Below are 15,996 nucleotides of genomic sequence, written 5' to 3'. Positions count from 1 at the left end.
GAATACTTATGCAAGGCACTGTATGTCCATCGCAAATGAGGAATATATTGCTTTATCATGCAATGAAATTAGCTTGAGCTACTTTTAAATTGACTGTGTCACCAGGAAATATAACACAAAATTGTCCTTTAATAAAGGTACAAAAAAAAAGTCCAAAAACAGATAAACACTGGAAACTAGAAAATACTCAATCAAGGCTAAGCTGAAAAAAACATAGAGAACCCAACAGGAAGACACTGGAAACATGGAGAAGACACTTGAAACATGAGGGCATAGACTGTTTCGAACCAGCGGCTTGTGAAATGCAAATGAAGACGACAAACTGACATAGACAAAGGTAAGCCCAGAGACCTATCTACACAAGGGAGGAACAGGAATATGAGGAACAGGTGCAGACAACCACATGGGCGGGAAAGAGAACACACGAGGAGTAAAAACTTCAAAAGGAAACATGAGATAGCATAGAGCAGTGGTCCCCAAACCCCAGGCCCTGGACCGATACCGAGCTGTGGGTCATTTGGTACCGGGCCGCACAGAAAGAATAAACATAATTTTTTTCTGTTTTATTTATTATCTGATTCTGAACGGTGTTATATTTTGAAAGATTACCGGATCCTCTCCGTTATGACTCATGCTTTACGCATGTCAAGAAGCTTGTCTCGGTCCCTTGACTTTTTCGCTAAACACAAACCCACAAGGTATTTGTCGGACCTATTTGTCAACAAACCATGTGAATCCAGCATGTCTGTGCTAGAACAAGATCAGCTGCTGGAGATTGCAAATGACGGCGGCCTTAAAAGTAGGGGCCGCCGTCTCTGCCGGTGTTCTGGATTAAAGTCACGGAAGAATACCCTGAGATCGCCACAACAGCACTAAAAACTCTGTTTCCTTTTCCGACATCATATCTGTAGTTACATCGTGAATTTTGTTTTAATTAACGAATAAATGTTTTATTTAAATAACAAACTCTCCAAAGCACACAGAAGCGCAGCGTGCGCGTGATGGAGCTTTGGTATCGGTCCGTCTCTGTCTTGCTGGTAACTTACCATGCAATATTAATTCACCAGGAAGAGTTCTCCTAATGGCCAGTGTTTTCACTTAAGTCTGTTATAAGACAAACACATAACCTGCATGTATTTGGAAACCTAAGTAACCCAGAATATGTCAAATCAACCATGTTTCAGAAACAATTTGTGTGCAAAAAACTTTCAAATTATAATATATGTTTTTTCCCCTTATACTTTATTCAAGGAGGTTTATAAGAGGATATACAGAATTCAAAGATCTAGTAATTTTATCTTTCCCCCTTATTTTTAGAAAATCACAATGGAAATGAAAAATACAAGATTACATTTTATAATGAAAAAATGGCAGTTGAACTGAATTAATGAGTCTTGAGGGCAAGTAGCACAAAATACCCTCTTTGAGCTGCATTAACACCAACATTATACCCTGAGATCCTGTTAAGAGCTTAAAAAGATTTCCACAGTCTAAAGATAGACCTTGGTCTCCTGGTATTCGACTTAAAGGTGTCAACATGTCTAATTGTCAGCAGCCTAATAGTGAAGTTGCAAACAACGTAACTGCAGTACCTAGATAAAGAAAATCATCTTAAGAAACACATAAACATTTTTTTTTGATCTTTTGTGGTTCCTTTGTAAATGCACTCTTTTGGTGTACAAACATGCAATTATGAATTCATTAAATTTACAATTTTTTTTTTATATACGTTCGGCTCACAGAAAAAAGTGAATGGTCATCAAGACCACAGAAGTACTACATAAATACAGACCTTTTACAGGGTTTTTCTAGCCAGAAATTAGGCAGGAGTGGTAATGATAACATCTGTGTAGTAATGTATGGTTACCTTGAAACAGCACATGATTCCATGGTCAATGATGTGTATTTATATAGCTCCTTTCTCATCTTGATGACCACTCAATGAGCTTTACAGCACAGTTTTTGCCATTCACCATTCATGCAGTGCATCTATGGCAATTTGGGGTTCAGTATCTTCTTGGTGCAGGCCTTTGGACAGTGGGAGAAGGCTGGATACCCCTTACGAAACCAACACAGACATGAGAAGAGCATGCAAACTCCGTACATATAGGAAACGGCTAGCCATTAAAACCAGTACCTTCTTTCTACGACGCAACACTGTGAACCACTTCATCACGGTGCCCCTCAGGAAATTCACTGATACTCATTTATAGATGAAGGGTGACTGATTTACTTATCCATCAATGTTGCATATGTGATCTGTGTCTGTAGTTTGTCTTTATCACATAATTACCAAACTGAAAGCAGGCAGATTTACGGTTCTTTAACATTTTAAAAACCCTTTTTTGGCCTTGGCCTCTCATCCCACCTTTGCAGTTTGCGACACCCAACGTGGATTTCAGAAAATTATAAAACTGTCAGTGGTGCTTTGGGCTGCTATGAAATATATGGCCCTTTCTTGAGTTTAGAGCAGACTTGGTAGAACAGACATATATCAATACAATTGCCTGGAAATGATTCAAAAGCAAACTGTTAGACCTGGAAAATGATTGGTATGTGTTTATGCAAAATCACATTGCAGAATTTGAAGATACAGTAAGTTGTGTGTGATACCTTTTTCAACCATTTGTGATAATGATTTGAATCAATTGACAACAACATTTGGAACTATACCACAATGGTCTGCGCTGACCTGTGAGCAGAATCATCAGAACTAGCAGCATCCAAATACTGCAAATACCTCCAGATCAACATATATGATCCTAAGTGATGCCATGTAATTCCGTGCATCAATGATGGAGCAGTTGTCCTCCAACCAGAGGGTCAGCGGTTCGATCCCAGTCTTCCTCACCTGCATGCCAAAGGGTCCCCAAATTGCCCCTCATAGAAAAAATAGCTGCCCATAGATGCACTGTGTGAACATGTGTGTGAATGGGTGAATGGCAAACTCTACTGTAAAGCACTTTGAGTGATTGATAATCAAGACTAAAAGAGCGCTATATAAATACTAGGGATGAGCGAGTACAGCATTATCTGTATAAGTATCTGTTAACCATATGAATTATCCGTATCCGTACTCGGAGTGGGCGGGGCCTAACCCGGAAGTGTGTGTGACTTAACCTGTGAGTGTGTGTGTGAGTGTGTGTATGAGTGAGTAAGAGAGAGAGAGAGAGACCAGATGCTAGAGAGTAGTCAGACACTCATCCGTGAAGTAAAAAAAAAAAACTGTTTTAAGTAAAAAAAAAAATCTCCGACAGGCAGAGACGCAACGCGAGTCGCTTTCTACCAGCGCCACGTCTGAACGAACCCACGTTTAACAGAACTCTACTGGTTAATAAGTAAGTACAAACTGAAATAAAAACAAACTTCAAGCTGAAGAAACCCTAAACGTTAACGGAAAAGACCCGCGAACCTGAGTGACTGAGAGACAGAGAGCTGTTCTGTGAGTGAGTGAGCAGAGCGGTGTGTGAAGGGGAGGAGCGCTGTGACGCTATGTGAGGATTTTCATTCAGTCCGAGCACAGATATTGACTCGTATAATACTCGTGCTCGGCAAAAGTGCTTTATCCGGGCTCATCTCTAATAAATACAGTCCCTTTCCGGTTACCATCTTATTTTGACTTCCATGACAATAAAACGAAAATGAAACAGAGCCCACTGTTACCTAAACGGTAGTTTTGATTGAAATAACGACATTTTGTTCAAATGCTGACTGAATGTTGACTGTTGTATTGAGTGATAGACTTTTAAAAGATAGCCTTTTAAATAATCATTGAAAAGAATTGCAAAGGAGACTAGAGGTTGGACAAATAATCAATTTGAGATTTTATAAAGGCCTATATTTAGTAATTACTAATTTCTTGTTGATCCGATTAGCGCTCTGGAGGAATTGTCATCATCAATTGCTGAGGGGAAGGGCTCTGTGAGCAGATATTATTTATTAAGCAGTTCTTTCATTTTGTTGAAACCACCAATTGAGTATTGCAATGTTACAGTGACACATTTTCCAAATAGGTTTAAACAGAGGGGTCCAGACTACTGTGTCAGTTCATGTCCAGAGCCTTGAGTCAATGGCGCTAGGAGCAATCTCTATATATATATATACCACAATGTCATTGAATAAATAAACAGGCATACAGAGTACATTTAATTTCATTTTAAAGGCAGACTTCTTTTGTTCTTTAATATGGTAAATTGTTTGTATTTATATAAAGCTTGTCTAGTCTAGATAATCACTCAAAGTGCTTCACAGGACAGTTTGCCATTCACCCGTTCACACATACATTTATACAGTGCATCTATAAGCAGCACTTTTTTTTCTACCAAGGGCTATTCAGGGTGCAGCATCTTGCCCAAGGACACTTTGGCATGCAGATGGGGAAGACTGGGATCAAACTGCAGACCTTCCGATTGGAGGATGACCGCTTTATTCCTCAGGCACAGCCGTCCCTAAATAAATTATAATATTTCTCTGTCTGTATTTCAATTTAAACAACCGCTCATCCGATCAACTTCAAATTTGGCAGTTGGGTTGCTGATGACCCAAGGAGGTATAGCGTTGTAAGTACCCCACCCTACATTCATAGAACTTGATGAAGCTGCATCATCCCCCGAACACCACGTCAAATGGTGCTCTATTACAACTCACTGCACCCTATACCAATCCACAGCTAGGTTAAGAGGGAGGTCTGAAGGCTCTAAATAAACAAAGCTTGTTGGAAATGACAGAATATCACAGAAACAGAAGTGCGAAACATAGGAGACAAACATCACTGATGTCCTTTTCTAGAAGCACAATTTGTAATAGCCAGTGCACTGTTCTTTACTGCGGTGTGCTCTTTGCTGGGAAGGCTGAGCATATGGGAAGCTCTTTCAGATACCAGTTCATCCCACACAAATAGAAACTAGAGCGTTTAAGCCATTTGTGCCTACTGTTATCAGACATTGCAAAGAAGTCCAAAGATTTTGATAAGCTATCTAATTCAGAATGAGCTACTAAGCAATCAGCCTTGGTGTGCTATGACTGTACTCGTAATAAGGGTTTAGGTTCCAATAAGGATCCAGTCTGATATATTATCAAGTGCTCTTCCTCTTGTGCGACAACACTGGGTCTTCTACATAGAGCCAGAGGGAGAGAAATAATTAAAAAGGTAATGATGCTGTGCATTGCTCAAGGACTGCCCACCACTATCAGGGCAGGCAGAAATGAAAGGCTATGTTCAGCATGTCTTCTTACATTCCTTCTTTACCAGCTAAAAGTATACAGTGGTGGCCAAATTTATTAGAACACCTTTAGGATCTGACAATTTAGCTTTTTTTGCCTCGTAAACATGATTTAATTTCATAATGTTCAAGAAACATGCAGATGGTTGCTCTGAGCACAAACAACAGATGAAGTGAGTCGTACTGTTTTTACCCACTTTTAACTTTAACATTTGGTATGTCCACCTTTTGCAGCAATTAGAGCAGCACATCTCTCTGGCATAGTGTCAATATATTTCCTGAGAACTTCAACACTAATTTTATCCCATGCCTTCTGCAACTCAAGCCAAAGGCTTTCCTTTGAATGTACAATAGATCTGTCCCATTTATTTTCCAACTCACCCCAAATTAGCTCGATGGGGTTAAGGTCCAGACTTAGATGGGGCCAGTCCATCATTTTCAATGTTCCAGCAGATTCCTTCGGTGGCAGGTAGTTCCGGCAATAGTTATAAGAATGTTTAGGGTCATTGACCTCTTGGAAAATAAATCCATGCCCAATAAGACGACTCCCAGATGGTACTCCGTGCCTCGTTCTGTGGATTACGATGAAGCCTCGTAGGTGAGTGATCTCCATTTTGTAAACAAAATGTTGGTGTTGTTGGTCTGACTGAGACGTTGATTGTATCTTGAAATGGATTGAATCGCTCGAATCACAAGAATATTAGCTTTCCAAAGATATGTCGCATCAGTATATAGCTGTACAAAGCAGTTTGTTGATATTGCAAATTAGCTGAAATTATCGAGAGAATTAAAGTTTATTTAATGTAGTCACAAAGCACAGTTGTTAAATTAAAGAATAAAAGATTAAAAAAATCATTTGCACACATTAAAAAAAAAAAAATCTCTCAGTTGACTGATGGTATACTTGTCACGGATATGGTGAGGACCCAAAAGCAGCACAGGCAGACGAAATACCAGTCGGTAATGACCTTTATTGTTCACTGCAGTCTTTAACAGTTCAAACAATGGCAGGGTGAAAAGTCTTTGCTCACAGTGATCTGCGAGATCTGAGCAGGAGCGAGCCTGGTGTCGCTGTCACGACCCGGCTCATGGTCGGACAAATAAAAGGAACTGCGCAGGTAAAAGTAACAAAAGGATAATTTATTTCCCTAACACAAGGGACCAAAATGTCGGCAAAGCAAACCAAGAGAACACAATAGAAAACGAGGGGCTGCGGCGGAGCGGCACACCGCTCTCCCTCCGGAGCCAGGCGATGTCAGGAAGAGACCGAGGCAGGAGGAAGGACCAGCTTAACACAGATTTGGGAATTGGCCACGCCCACCAGCTCATCACCTGCAGGTTGACAAAGCAGAGGCCACCATACACGCATACACACATCCACAGGCAGGAGGCCGTCACATCGCTGACTGAAGGTAAAGTCAATGGCTGATGGGTTACCTAGCTGGCAGACAGGTCCAGTGGTGAGCTGTGTAGCCACAGAGCCGAGCAGGAGCGTAACCAGGAGGGAATAGGCGAAACTCGTGGTCGAAGACAGAAGGCTGAGGTAATATCCAGGGCAGAGACGAGGCAGGCAGGTCGGGGATCGGCAACAGGTGATCAGTCCGGGGAAAACACGCTGGAAGTCAGGCATAACACAAGACAATCTGGCACTGAAGCAGAGACAGGAGCAGGCTTAAATGCAGCCAGGGCTGTCACAGGTGTGGAGAGTTGGCCTGATGAAGAGGTGTGGCTGACTGGCAGAGTGGAGCAGAGACAGGTGAGTGGAAAATTACCAGCAGACAGGAGATGAGCAGACTGTGACAATACTGAATATGCTAGTAACTGACATAAGGCCAACATCAATTGTGGAGGATGAATGATCCAGAAAGCTGATTCACATCTTCAACCCTGGTTACAATATTCCTTCAAGGACCCATTTTACTAAACTGATGGAGAGGAATTACATTGAGACATTCCAAGGAGTGAAGAGTGCCATAAAAGACACCAAGAGCTAATCTGCATTGAAGCATTGAAAAAGCTATGTGGCCTGCAAGATCTCTTGTGGAGCAGTTTAATCAGTATATGCTGAATGGTAGAATATGTGAAATGTTGAACACACACAACAAGCTCAATTAATAATGCAAGTAGATATACTGAGATAATTTGATGTGACGCAGCTCAAACCAACAACTAACAAATAATTTTTCTTTGATATCAGCCCCTGTTAGATCTCAGCCAATCAGAGGAGAGACTACTCTAATTTATGTCCAGGTTTTAATCTCATGACATAATTATGCCACGACTAAATCCTTAACACACACTCCTCAGCATTTACCATCTATTTTCATGGATGTGAAATCACATCTACCACACACACAGGTACAAGGATCTGGGCAAGCATAAACTCTAATCTACATGCACAGAACCTGGAGAAATGTTTTCATATGAAATGGAAACAGAAGTGGTGAGCCATAAATGAGAGGAGAAAACCAATATTAGCACATAACTGACTTGTAGGCCATGCTTTTTCTCTTTCGATCACACAGGCCCCCCCCCCCACACACACACACATATATTCAGCGTCCCAAAAACGGGACCAGGATTCACGGCAAATCAGGGCTAAGAGCATGTGTCATATCAGAAGATGAGGTACACGTGGTTTATATGTATAATACTGTACAATCCACAGTTCTCGCTTTATAAGTTTAAGGCAGCAAATTGGGATATGCAAAGCAATTTCCTAATAACCCAGCAACTCTGCATCTGCAGCTGAATCCCACGCGGGTGTAAAGTGCTTTCCACTGAGCAGAAATTACTCCCGTCTGCCCTCTCACACACACACACACACACACACACAAACACACACAGAGTCATATACGCATATTTTTATGGCGAAGAGGGATAGAGAAACAGAGATTACACTCTCTTGAGATAACTTAGTCGGATAATGTACAACCATTTGCTGAACCTTCATAAAACAGCTCTTTATGTATTGCCATGGGTCTTGCAGGTTAAACAAATACCAGATGTCTGTGGTTTGTCTTACTTTTGGCTCACACAGATGTGTCGCAACATCAAGTGGTTGAAACTAACTATTGAACTGATGCTGAAGGATCAGTGTATTTAAAGTGGCACACTGAGCTCAGCAGTTTGTTCCCTTATGTTATATCTATGTACAATTCAAACAAGTTTAAACGGGAAAAGTATTTGTAATTTTATAGTAAATAACATCAGAATTATTATTATTATTATGTACACTGGGTGCTTTTCTGAAGAGCATCCTTCCTCTTTTTTAAGTTACATTGTATGTTCTTTTGTGCTCCATATCAGGTGATCGTGGTCCTGCCTAACATAAAATGAATAAATTGAAAAAAAAAGCGAGAGAGAGTGAGAGACAGAGAAAGAGAGAGAGAGGGAGAGAGAGAAAAGCTGACTGATTTCACAAAAGTAGCTATATTGATGTCAACATGATGAATGAGAGAATAAAGAGAGAGAGAGAAGCATTTAAAGAAAGAGATGCAGGTTGGGGGTTGTTTTAGTGGAGGTGGGGACGATGGAACTGTCCGACCTGATGTTGGACAAAAGCTGTTAAACATTTCCATCATATGGTTAAAGTAACTACAAAGGTGGGTATTTTACCACTGTGAATGAATCTGAACCAGAACAAACTACACATGCAAATATAAAGTACATGCAAGGGGCATATTTGTACACAAGTGGAGGGGGTTTATTACCTATCCCGCAGTCAGCCACCAGGGGGCAGTTGTGATGATTTAGGTTTGACTTTTTAGTGTTTTGGTCACCAATTTTATAAAGTCAATATGTGTAGTCGACCCTATGTAGCGCTGGCTTAACGTGCTTTATGCTGGTTAGAAATTTGTCTGACTTCATTCAGTGCTGCAAAACGTCATCATGTCATGTGATCTTAAACAGAGTCAGACCGCGCAGTTGTCCCATAGCTGCAGCCCCTGACAATGACCTCTGTGACTACACAACCTCGCCCTGATTGGTGGAAGACTTCATTGACACAGATGACATGTCTTCTGTTGTTGTCAAGTTCAGGTCCATTATCTGCTGTTTGGATGAGATGCAGCTTATTTAATACTTTTCTGAGAGTTAGATATTTGCAAATGGCCACTTTACGTTTGAGTTTGACTTATCAGTTGTAAAACAAATCTTATTTCCTGTTGCCAGAAGTTGGCGCCATCATTATTATTACATACAGACTAATAAATCTGTTCAAGTAGGGGCTCTGATGTAGCGCAAGCAATTTTGTGACCATGCAATATTAATATTTGGAGCTGGTCAGGTCAGGATTGTAATCATAGGTCAGTAGTTTGTGGCCTGTTGAATAATGCAGAGTGTATTTACACATTGTCCGAGATACAGAACCTCGGGCCCGTTTCACAAAGCAGGTTTAGTGAAAACTCTGAGTTAGTTAACCCTGAGATGAGGGAAACTCTGGTTTTTCAGTTTCACAAAGCCAGTTCAGCTTTACTCTGAGTCAGTTACCCTGGCAACATACTCCGTGAACCTAACCTGCTCGCTGGCAGGTTTTCTTCAACTAACCCCGAGTTTCTCCTGCTCTTAAGTTGAAGCCTGCAGACTGAAGGCAGTGGCAGACATGGCGTGTCCTTTTATTGAAGAGCCAGTTGATGTCGAGGCGCAGATACTCCGCAGACATCTCCACCGGGAGAGGATTATTAGACCCCGATTGGATGTTTTATCATTCCCTGATGAGTATCTGTTTGAGCGTTTCCGTTTCTCTGCATCATCTATAATTTATATAAACGATATTCTCAGCCCTCACATCGCTCACATGACGCATCGTGGACATGCTCTCAGTTCCGAGCAAATTCTTTGTATTGCACTTCGTTTTTTTGCCAACGGCAGTTTTTTGTATAACGTCGGTGATGCAGAGCATGTGTCCAAGGCAACTGTCTGTCGGGCTGTCCGAAATGTGACACTTGCACTGAAACGGCTACTATGCACGTTTGTAGTGTTCCCAAGTCACAGACCCACCAGACTTCTCAAAGAAGAGTTCCACAGAATTGCAGGTATCAGTCTAAGCAGTAATTCATTTATGTCATAAAGCTTTGAGACTTGAAGCACTAATCAGTCAATTTGATATATTTTAGGGTTTCCAGGTGTGATTGGCTGCATAGATGGCACTCACATTCCTATCATCGCTCCTTCAATAAATGAAGGAGATTATGTGAATAGGAAATCTGTCCACAGCATTAATGTGCAGGTAGGCCTAAATAGTAGCCTTTAACATTCCAAATTAAATACACTACACCATACAGCTAATTACTGTTCTCCACTGTGAAGATCATATGTGATGGAGCCCACATGATTAACAATGTAGAAGCGAAGTGGCCTGGGTCTGTGCATGACTCACGAATGTTTCGTGAGTCGACACTGAGTGCCAGATTTGCCGGTGGTGAGTTTATATATATAATTTATATACAGTATATAGTTATATCCTATGATCAAATATTTTGTTTCCTCCTATTGCAACTGAAACAAACTGTATCTTGTATTATCATAGTAGAGTTCGATGGTTACCTACTCGGAGACAGAGGGTACCCCTGCCAGCGCTATCTGCTGACCCCTTACCCTGACCCTGAGCCTGGCCCACAGCGACACTACAACTTGGCTCACTGCAGGACACGAGCCAGAGTGGAGATGACCATCGGGATACTCAAGGCCCGGTTCCAGTGCCTTCGTAGGCTCAGGGTCACCCCAGAGAGAGCTTGTGACATTATAGTGGCATGTGTGGTTCTCCACAACATTGCCACTATTAGAGGAGAACAATGTCCTACTCTTTCCCCCTGTGATCCAGGTATTAATCATACCCCCCCTGCTGATACACGAGATGGAAGAGCTGTTAGAGACATGATATGTGTCAATCATTTCTAACTGACCCATCACCTCCCCAATGTTCAAGAACGACAATATGCATCTCATTTTATGAGGTCTTCTTTATTTCCTAGAAGGACAAATTTTGTACAGTTGTTAATCCTTTGTTGTTGAAACAATTAAAAAACATCCACCTGTGGGCACGTCACCCACCTTTAACTGATGGTCCAGCAGTTGTATTTCCTTTTCTGTTTTGGTGATCTGCAGCCTTATGTGCTCCATTTCTAGGTGTGATTTGTTTATTTGAGATTCTAAATATACCTTGTAAAGTTGTTTCACAGGGAGCTATAGGAACATAAATGACATTGAATTTCAGTGCCATGTCTATTTAGTGTCATTGTAAGTTGTGGGTCAATGCTGAACAACATCTTACTGAGGTAAGCTGTGCTGTGGAGGTTGATGGACCTTCTTCCCCATTGTAATTTCCAGCATGGCTCTGTTAGAGAGAAAGAAGTTGCAAGTTGTATTGTGGAACAACACTATTAACTGAGCCAAAGTTATTTAAAAAAAAAAAGGTGTATACTTCAGCAGGCCTCTCTGCATCTTCCCTCTCTGTGGCAGCTGATAAGGTTTCTTCATCATCCTCCTGTAATGAAACAGAATGTGTGTGTTATATTCTACCAATTATGAAAAATCTGTGGAATATTAAGAGTACTTACAACAGCATGGAGGTCTGTTATGGCAGAAGGCTCAACGAGACAGATTACACCATCAGTAACTGGTAGAAAATGAAGATTAGACAGTTGATGATTACCCAGAAAAGTGCCCCACCTAATTTAAACACAATTTTTCAAACTCTGAGTCACCTTAAAATAGATTGATATCTGAAAGCAAAAGCAGCCAATTGCAAAGAACTGTAGCTTACTGCTACAAGAAAAATCAGTGTGCCAACTAAGTTGTGTCTAAGATGAATGGGTGGCCATTACTGAGCGAACACTAGAAAAAGGATTAACGTACATGCCATCATTTGAATAACTTACCTCTTATGTAGGCCCCTGTGACCTGGGGCGTGGGTGGGTCCGATGAACTCCCCCCAGAGATGCCCTCAGCAATGGGTCGTCCACTGTTCTGACTGAGGGCCATCTTTTCAGCCTCTGTGAGAGGTGGTGGTGGTGGACCGCCACCTGTTTTGCGGGCCTCAGCCTTTTTTCTGTTGGCTATAATGGAGGTCAAATTTAAATACATACAGAAAACACAACTTTGGAGACTTGTATGTATAAAAGGCATTTAGGTGTTGCTTTCATAGAGACAATATTAAATACTGGCAGTGTTGGGATTTCTCTTTTTTTTGCAGATTTCCCTAATTACTTAAATATATCCATCACATGTTGAATGTAGCCACTAAATGCTGTTTAATGAGGGCAGGCTAAACAACATCACAATTGCTTGTACTTTATTATACCTTACCTGTTTGAACTACATTTTTATATTTCATCTTTAGCTGCTGCCAAGTCCGTTTGGTGCCTGTTGGGTTGCACCTGTGCTCACAGACACACATATGGAATATAATTGTTGAATAAGTGGAACATTCAAGACAAAACATTTCTTTTTTTTCTCAAATTAATACTGACGCATTGACTCGGTCAGCAATTTCCTGCCACGCAAGATCCCGCGCTTTTGCTGCTGCCACAGTATTGCTTCTTTTTAAAAATATATGCTCACTTTCTGCATACGCAGTCATTAATATTTCCAACTCCACTGGGGAGAAGTAGGAGGATCGAGGCTGTTTACCACTTGTTGCCATGGTGAATCATGTTATCTGTGTTCCATTGATGAAGGCTTTTTATATCCTCATGCACAAGCTTCACTCAGGGTTACCTTGACTCTGAGTTGATTGAACTAAGTGTTATCACCTGTTCTGAAACCGAAAACTTAGAGTTTGACAGCTCAGAGTTGCTCAACCCAGAGTTAAGGTTTAACTCAGAGTTTGTTGAACCTGCTTTGTGAAACGGGCCCCTGATGTTTGATGGCGTGTAATCAAACTTTGATGCCACGCCACGGTCACACCGTGGGATGAAATGCTATACCGAGGTGGTTTAGATCTCCATCTTGTTGAGATGACATTCCCAGAAGCTGAAGTTGATCTGATCGAAGCCCTACCACAAGTTTGTCAAAGTAAAACTGTAAAAAATGGCCAATATGGCCACTAAAGTCAAAATGGCGGGCTACCTGTTGCTTTTTTCCAATTGCACCTCAACCTTTTTTGTTTGTCTATTCATGATACACCTGGGCTACGATTTTTGTGAAGATCGGTGAAAGCTAACTGAGGGGCTTTTCCTTAGATGGCGCCATTTCTCTATGCCCATTTAAAATTACTCCAGAATACAATTACTTTTTGGGGTTTGGAATTCCCTGCAAACTTTGGTTACAATTTGAGCATGTCTAGCCCCTCCCACTGTCTCCTACTGTTCGGTGCTGGCCCCTAAATACATTCATGTTAGTTTCACAGTACTATCTGTATAAGTGTTTCAATTAGTAGTAATAGTTTATGATATTAAGTTTTTCAAACTATTGTATTATTATCAATATTATTATCCCAAAAATTCAAACAATTTTTTAAAGAAAAAATTGGCTCTTACTTATAGCACTTTGTAGTTTTGCTTTATTTTTGAAGAAAATAAACAATGAGAGCAAACAAGGAGGCGCTTTGTAGTCATTTCAACCAAAGGCAGCAGAACTAAGAAAGTTTAATTGCTGTCTGAAGGCAGCATTCCTACAACTACTGTTGCACCACTATCACAGAAAGCTGTGCAATGCAAAAATGGCTGAGACCAGCAGCTGGTTATGATTCGAAGAGATTCAACTCCAACACATCTACACACTGTCATTTATTATTTTTCCTTAAATGCAAGTGAACTGAGGGAAGACACTTAGAAATATTATATGGAGCATTTGGAAAACAGCAAAGAGCTTATCTGAGTGTGTTTTTGAATGTGGAAAGGAAGGATTTATTCATGATGATGTTAAAATTCATTGCCTGAGACTACTTCAGACTATTATCACCAGTATATCAACATGAATATTCAATGGCCTTTCTGGGAGTGTTAAAAGCAGATCACTTAAAAACATAAAAGCTAACTTTGCCATTTACACTGCTGAGCTCTCCCTGTCTCTGTGCTGGTGAATCGTTACAATAAAAGCTCATGAATCCACACTGATCACAGTTTGTGAGTGAGCCTATTCAATCTTTGTTACCAATGACTATGCACATAAAGAACAGAATATCTGCAATTTAGGATTTTTGTAGTATATAGTGAGTGTAACCCTGAAAAAATCATACTCTGGTGTATGTGTGGTAATAACGTTGCTTTAACAGCACACTGGTTGCGTTGTGCTATCACCATCAAAAGGCCAAGCTTACATTTTTAACGAGAAGGAAGAAAACGCAAAGCTTCACTGACATTAACTAATGACAAGCAGGTCCAATTCAATAGTTAGCACAGTGCTGTCAGTGTCACAGGTACAGTTCCAATTAGTTTGTGTCAAGGGATCAGTCAAAGGTCATTGTGTCTCCATTTTTTATCGAGACAATAATTTGACTGAGACCATTCAAGTATTTCACATTATACTATAAAACATGTTGGTCTATCTCATGGCAAATACTTTATTTGACAAATGTAAAATAACTGCAGGAGTGAGATTAATTTCTCAAATAGAGGAACAAGAGCTTCAATTAACCTCTGGGCAGCAGAGAAGAGTCAACATAATTGTCTAATTTTTAGAAGACGAGTCTCATGAAGCTTTAGAGGGTGGTGGAGAAGTTTAGTTGCTCACGTCAGAGCTGTGGGCTTGAACAGCTGTGGGCTTGAAATAAAATGATATTAATCAGTACTGACTGCCATTATTTGTCTCCGCTGTGAAAGTTCTGTTTTCACCTCTGTCCGTTTGTTACCTCTGTGTGTTGTCCTTATTCACCGATCCTTTCGTGTGTTTGTTTGTCAGCAATATTAACCGGAAAGTTCTGAACAGATTTCTCCAAAACCTCGTGGAGGGATGGGTCATGGGCACTTGAGACATCTTTAAGAAATTCACAGGGAATAATGCATGGGTCATGATGAAAAGAACAAGTGTACAAATCTATACATACTATGGAGACTTTTGGGCCTTTGCAGAGGTATGTGCTCTGCTGACTGTCATTCTAATGTTGTCTCTTTGATCCTGAAAAGTTTGTTTCCACAAATGGGAAACATTATAAACAATGGAAAAATTAGGGGCACATCTTTGACTGTTGAGTTGCTCACTTCAGAACAGTTCATTAGTACATTTGATTTAGTTGGACATGATTCGAGCCAGGGCTGCTCGATACTCGAAAAAGGGGGAATTTTTGGCTTAGAATCGAGGTCATGATTCTCTCTCATAATTTTTTCACATCAAATGTTTATTGCACTTATTCACGTGCAGAAGGAAGCACAACAAAATATAAAATGATAGTGCCTGATTAGTCATTGATGTCGTTGTTGTCGGGTGCAGAGATTTTTACCTGACGTTTTCTTGGCCTTTACAGATCTGCTTGCGCATCACTGTCACAAATCTCGTCTTGGAGCTTCAAAGGAACCACAACTCTCTAACAATTATCCTTTCTTTGAGTCACTTACAACTTTCCAGTTAACTGCCATGACACTCATTGGGCTGCCGAGCTTGATTGGGCCTAGAGGCCTGTTGATGAACATGGAATTTACTACTACGGTTTGGTGCAGGGGCTGCAGAGTAACAACATGGGCTGCGTATATGTCCACAGATCTAAGCTGGTTGTGATTGATCTTTACTCCTGCTATTAGATTGGTATTGATGTGCCAGCAGGACAGATGGCCACACCTACATCCAGGGTCACACTTCAGAAGCTCAAATTTAATCGAAATAATAATACATTTTT

General features: G+C 40.7%; 2 protein-coding genes across 4 annotated transcripts; one reads left to right on the top strand and one right to left on the bottom strand.

Annotated features, from left to right (window-relative positions):
• Positions 1 to 9,604: 9,604 nt before the first annotated feature.
• On the top strand, positions 9,605 to 11,282 carry LOC128427431 (putative nuclease HARBI1). The gene is made up of 4 exons (XM_053414548.1): positions 9,605 to 10,258; positions 10,340 to 10,452; positions 10,533 to 10,644; positions 10,753 to 11,282. Exons 1-4 carry the CDS (start codon positions 9,826 to 9,828, stop codon positions 11,121 to 11,123), a joined length of 1,029 nt encoding a protein of 342 aa, XP_053270523.1. The 5' UTR covers positions 9,605 to 9,825; the 3' UTR covers positions 11,124 to 11,282.
• Positions 11,168 to 13,019, bottom strand: LOC128427432 (uncharacterized). 3 transcript variants are annotated; one of them, XM_053414550.1, is made up of 8 exons: positions 12,695 to 13,019; positions 12,531 to 12,601; positions 12,104 to 12,280; positions 11,783 to 11,841; positions 11,647 to 11,709; positions 11,497 to 11,559; positions 11,277 to 11,408; positions 11,168 to 11,193 (listed from the first exon to the last, which is right to left on the bottom strand). In XM_053414550.1, the coding sequence occupies exons 1-8, from the start codon at positions 12,865 to 12,867 to the stop codon at positions 11,173 to 11,175; spliced, it is 759 nt and encodes a 252-aa protein (XP_053270525.1). In that variant the 5' UTR covers positions 12,868 to 13,019; the 3' UTR covers positions 11,168 to 11,172. The 3 variants fall into 3 exon arrangements, with proteins under 3 accessions (XP_053270525.1, XP_053270524.1, XP_053270526.1); XM_053414549.1 differs by having other exon boundaries at positions 11,168 to 11,408; XM_053414551.1 differs by having other exon boundaries at positions 11,168 to 11,408; positions 12,855 to 13,019.
• Between the last annotated feature and the right edge of the window lie 2,977 nt (positions 13,020 to 15,996).

Source organism: Pleuronectes platessa, chromosome 21 (genome assembly GCF_947347685.1).
Source record: "Pleuronectes platessa chromosome 21, fPlePla1.1, whole genome shotgun sequence".
NCBI lineage: Eukaryota > Metazoa > Chordata > Actinopteri > Pleuronectiformes > Pleuronectidae > Pleuronectes > Pleuronectes platessa.
The sequence above is the reverse complement of the archived record's forward strand: the minus strand, read 5'-3'. Positions and strand labels throughout refer to the sequence as shown.

What these genes read in the sequence shown, in the direction of transcription:
- LOC128427431 (XM_053414548.1), top strand. Translation starts at nt 9,826, where the DNA reads ATGGCGTGTCCTTTTATTGAAGAGCCAGTTGATGTCGAGGCGCAGATA. An exon ending in TCCACAGCATTAATGTGCAG is followed by an intron (nt 10,453 to 10,532) that starts GTAGGCCTAAAT and finishes TCCACTGTGAAG; the next exon opens with ATCATATGTGATGGAGCCCA. An exon ending in GAGTGCCAGATTTGCCGGTG is followed by an intron (nt 10,645 to 10,752) that starts GTGAGTTTATAT and finishes GTATTATCATAG; the next exon opens with TAGAGTTCGATGGTTACCTA.
- LOC128427432 (XM_053414549.1), bottom strand. Translation starts at nt 12,867, where the DNA reads ATGGCAACAAGTGGTAAACAGCCTCGATCCTCCTACTTCTCCCCAGTG. An exon ending in ATTGCTGACCGAGTCAATGC is followed by an intron (nt 12,602 to 12,694) that starts GTCAGTATTAAT and finishes CTGTGAGCACAG; the next exon opens with GTGCAACCCAACAGGCACCA. An exon ending in CACAGGGGCCTACATAAGAG is followed by an intron (nt 11,842 to 12,103) that starts GTAAGTTATTCA and finishes ATTTTCTACCAG; the next exon opens with TTACTGATGGTGTAATCTGT.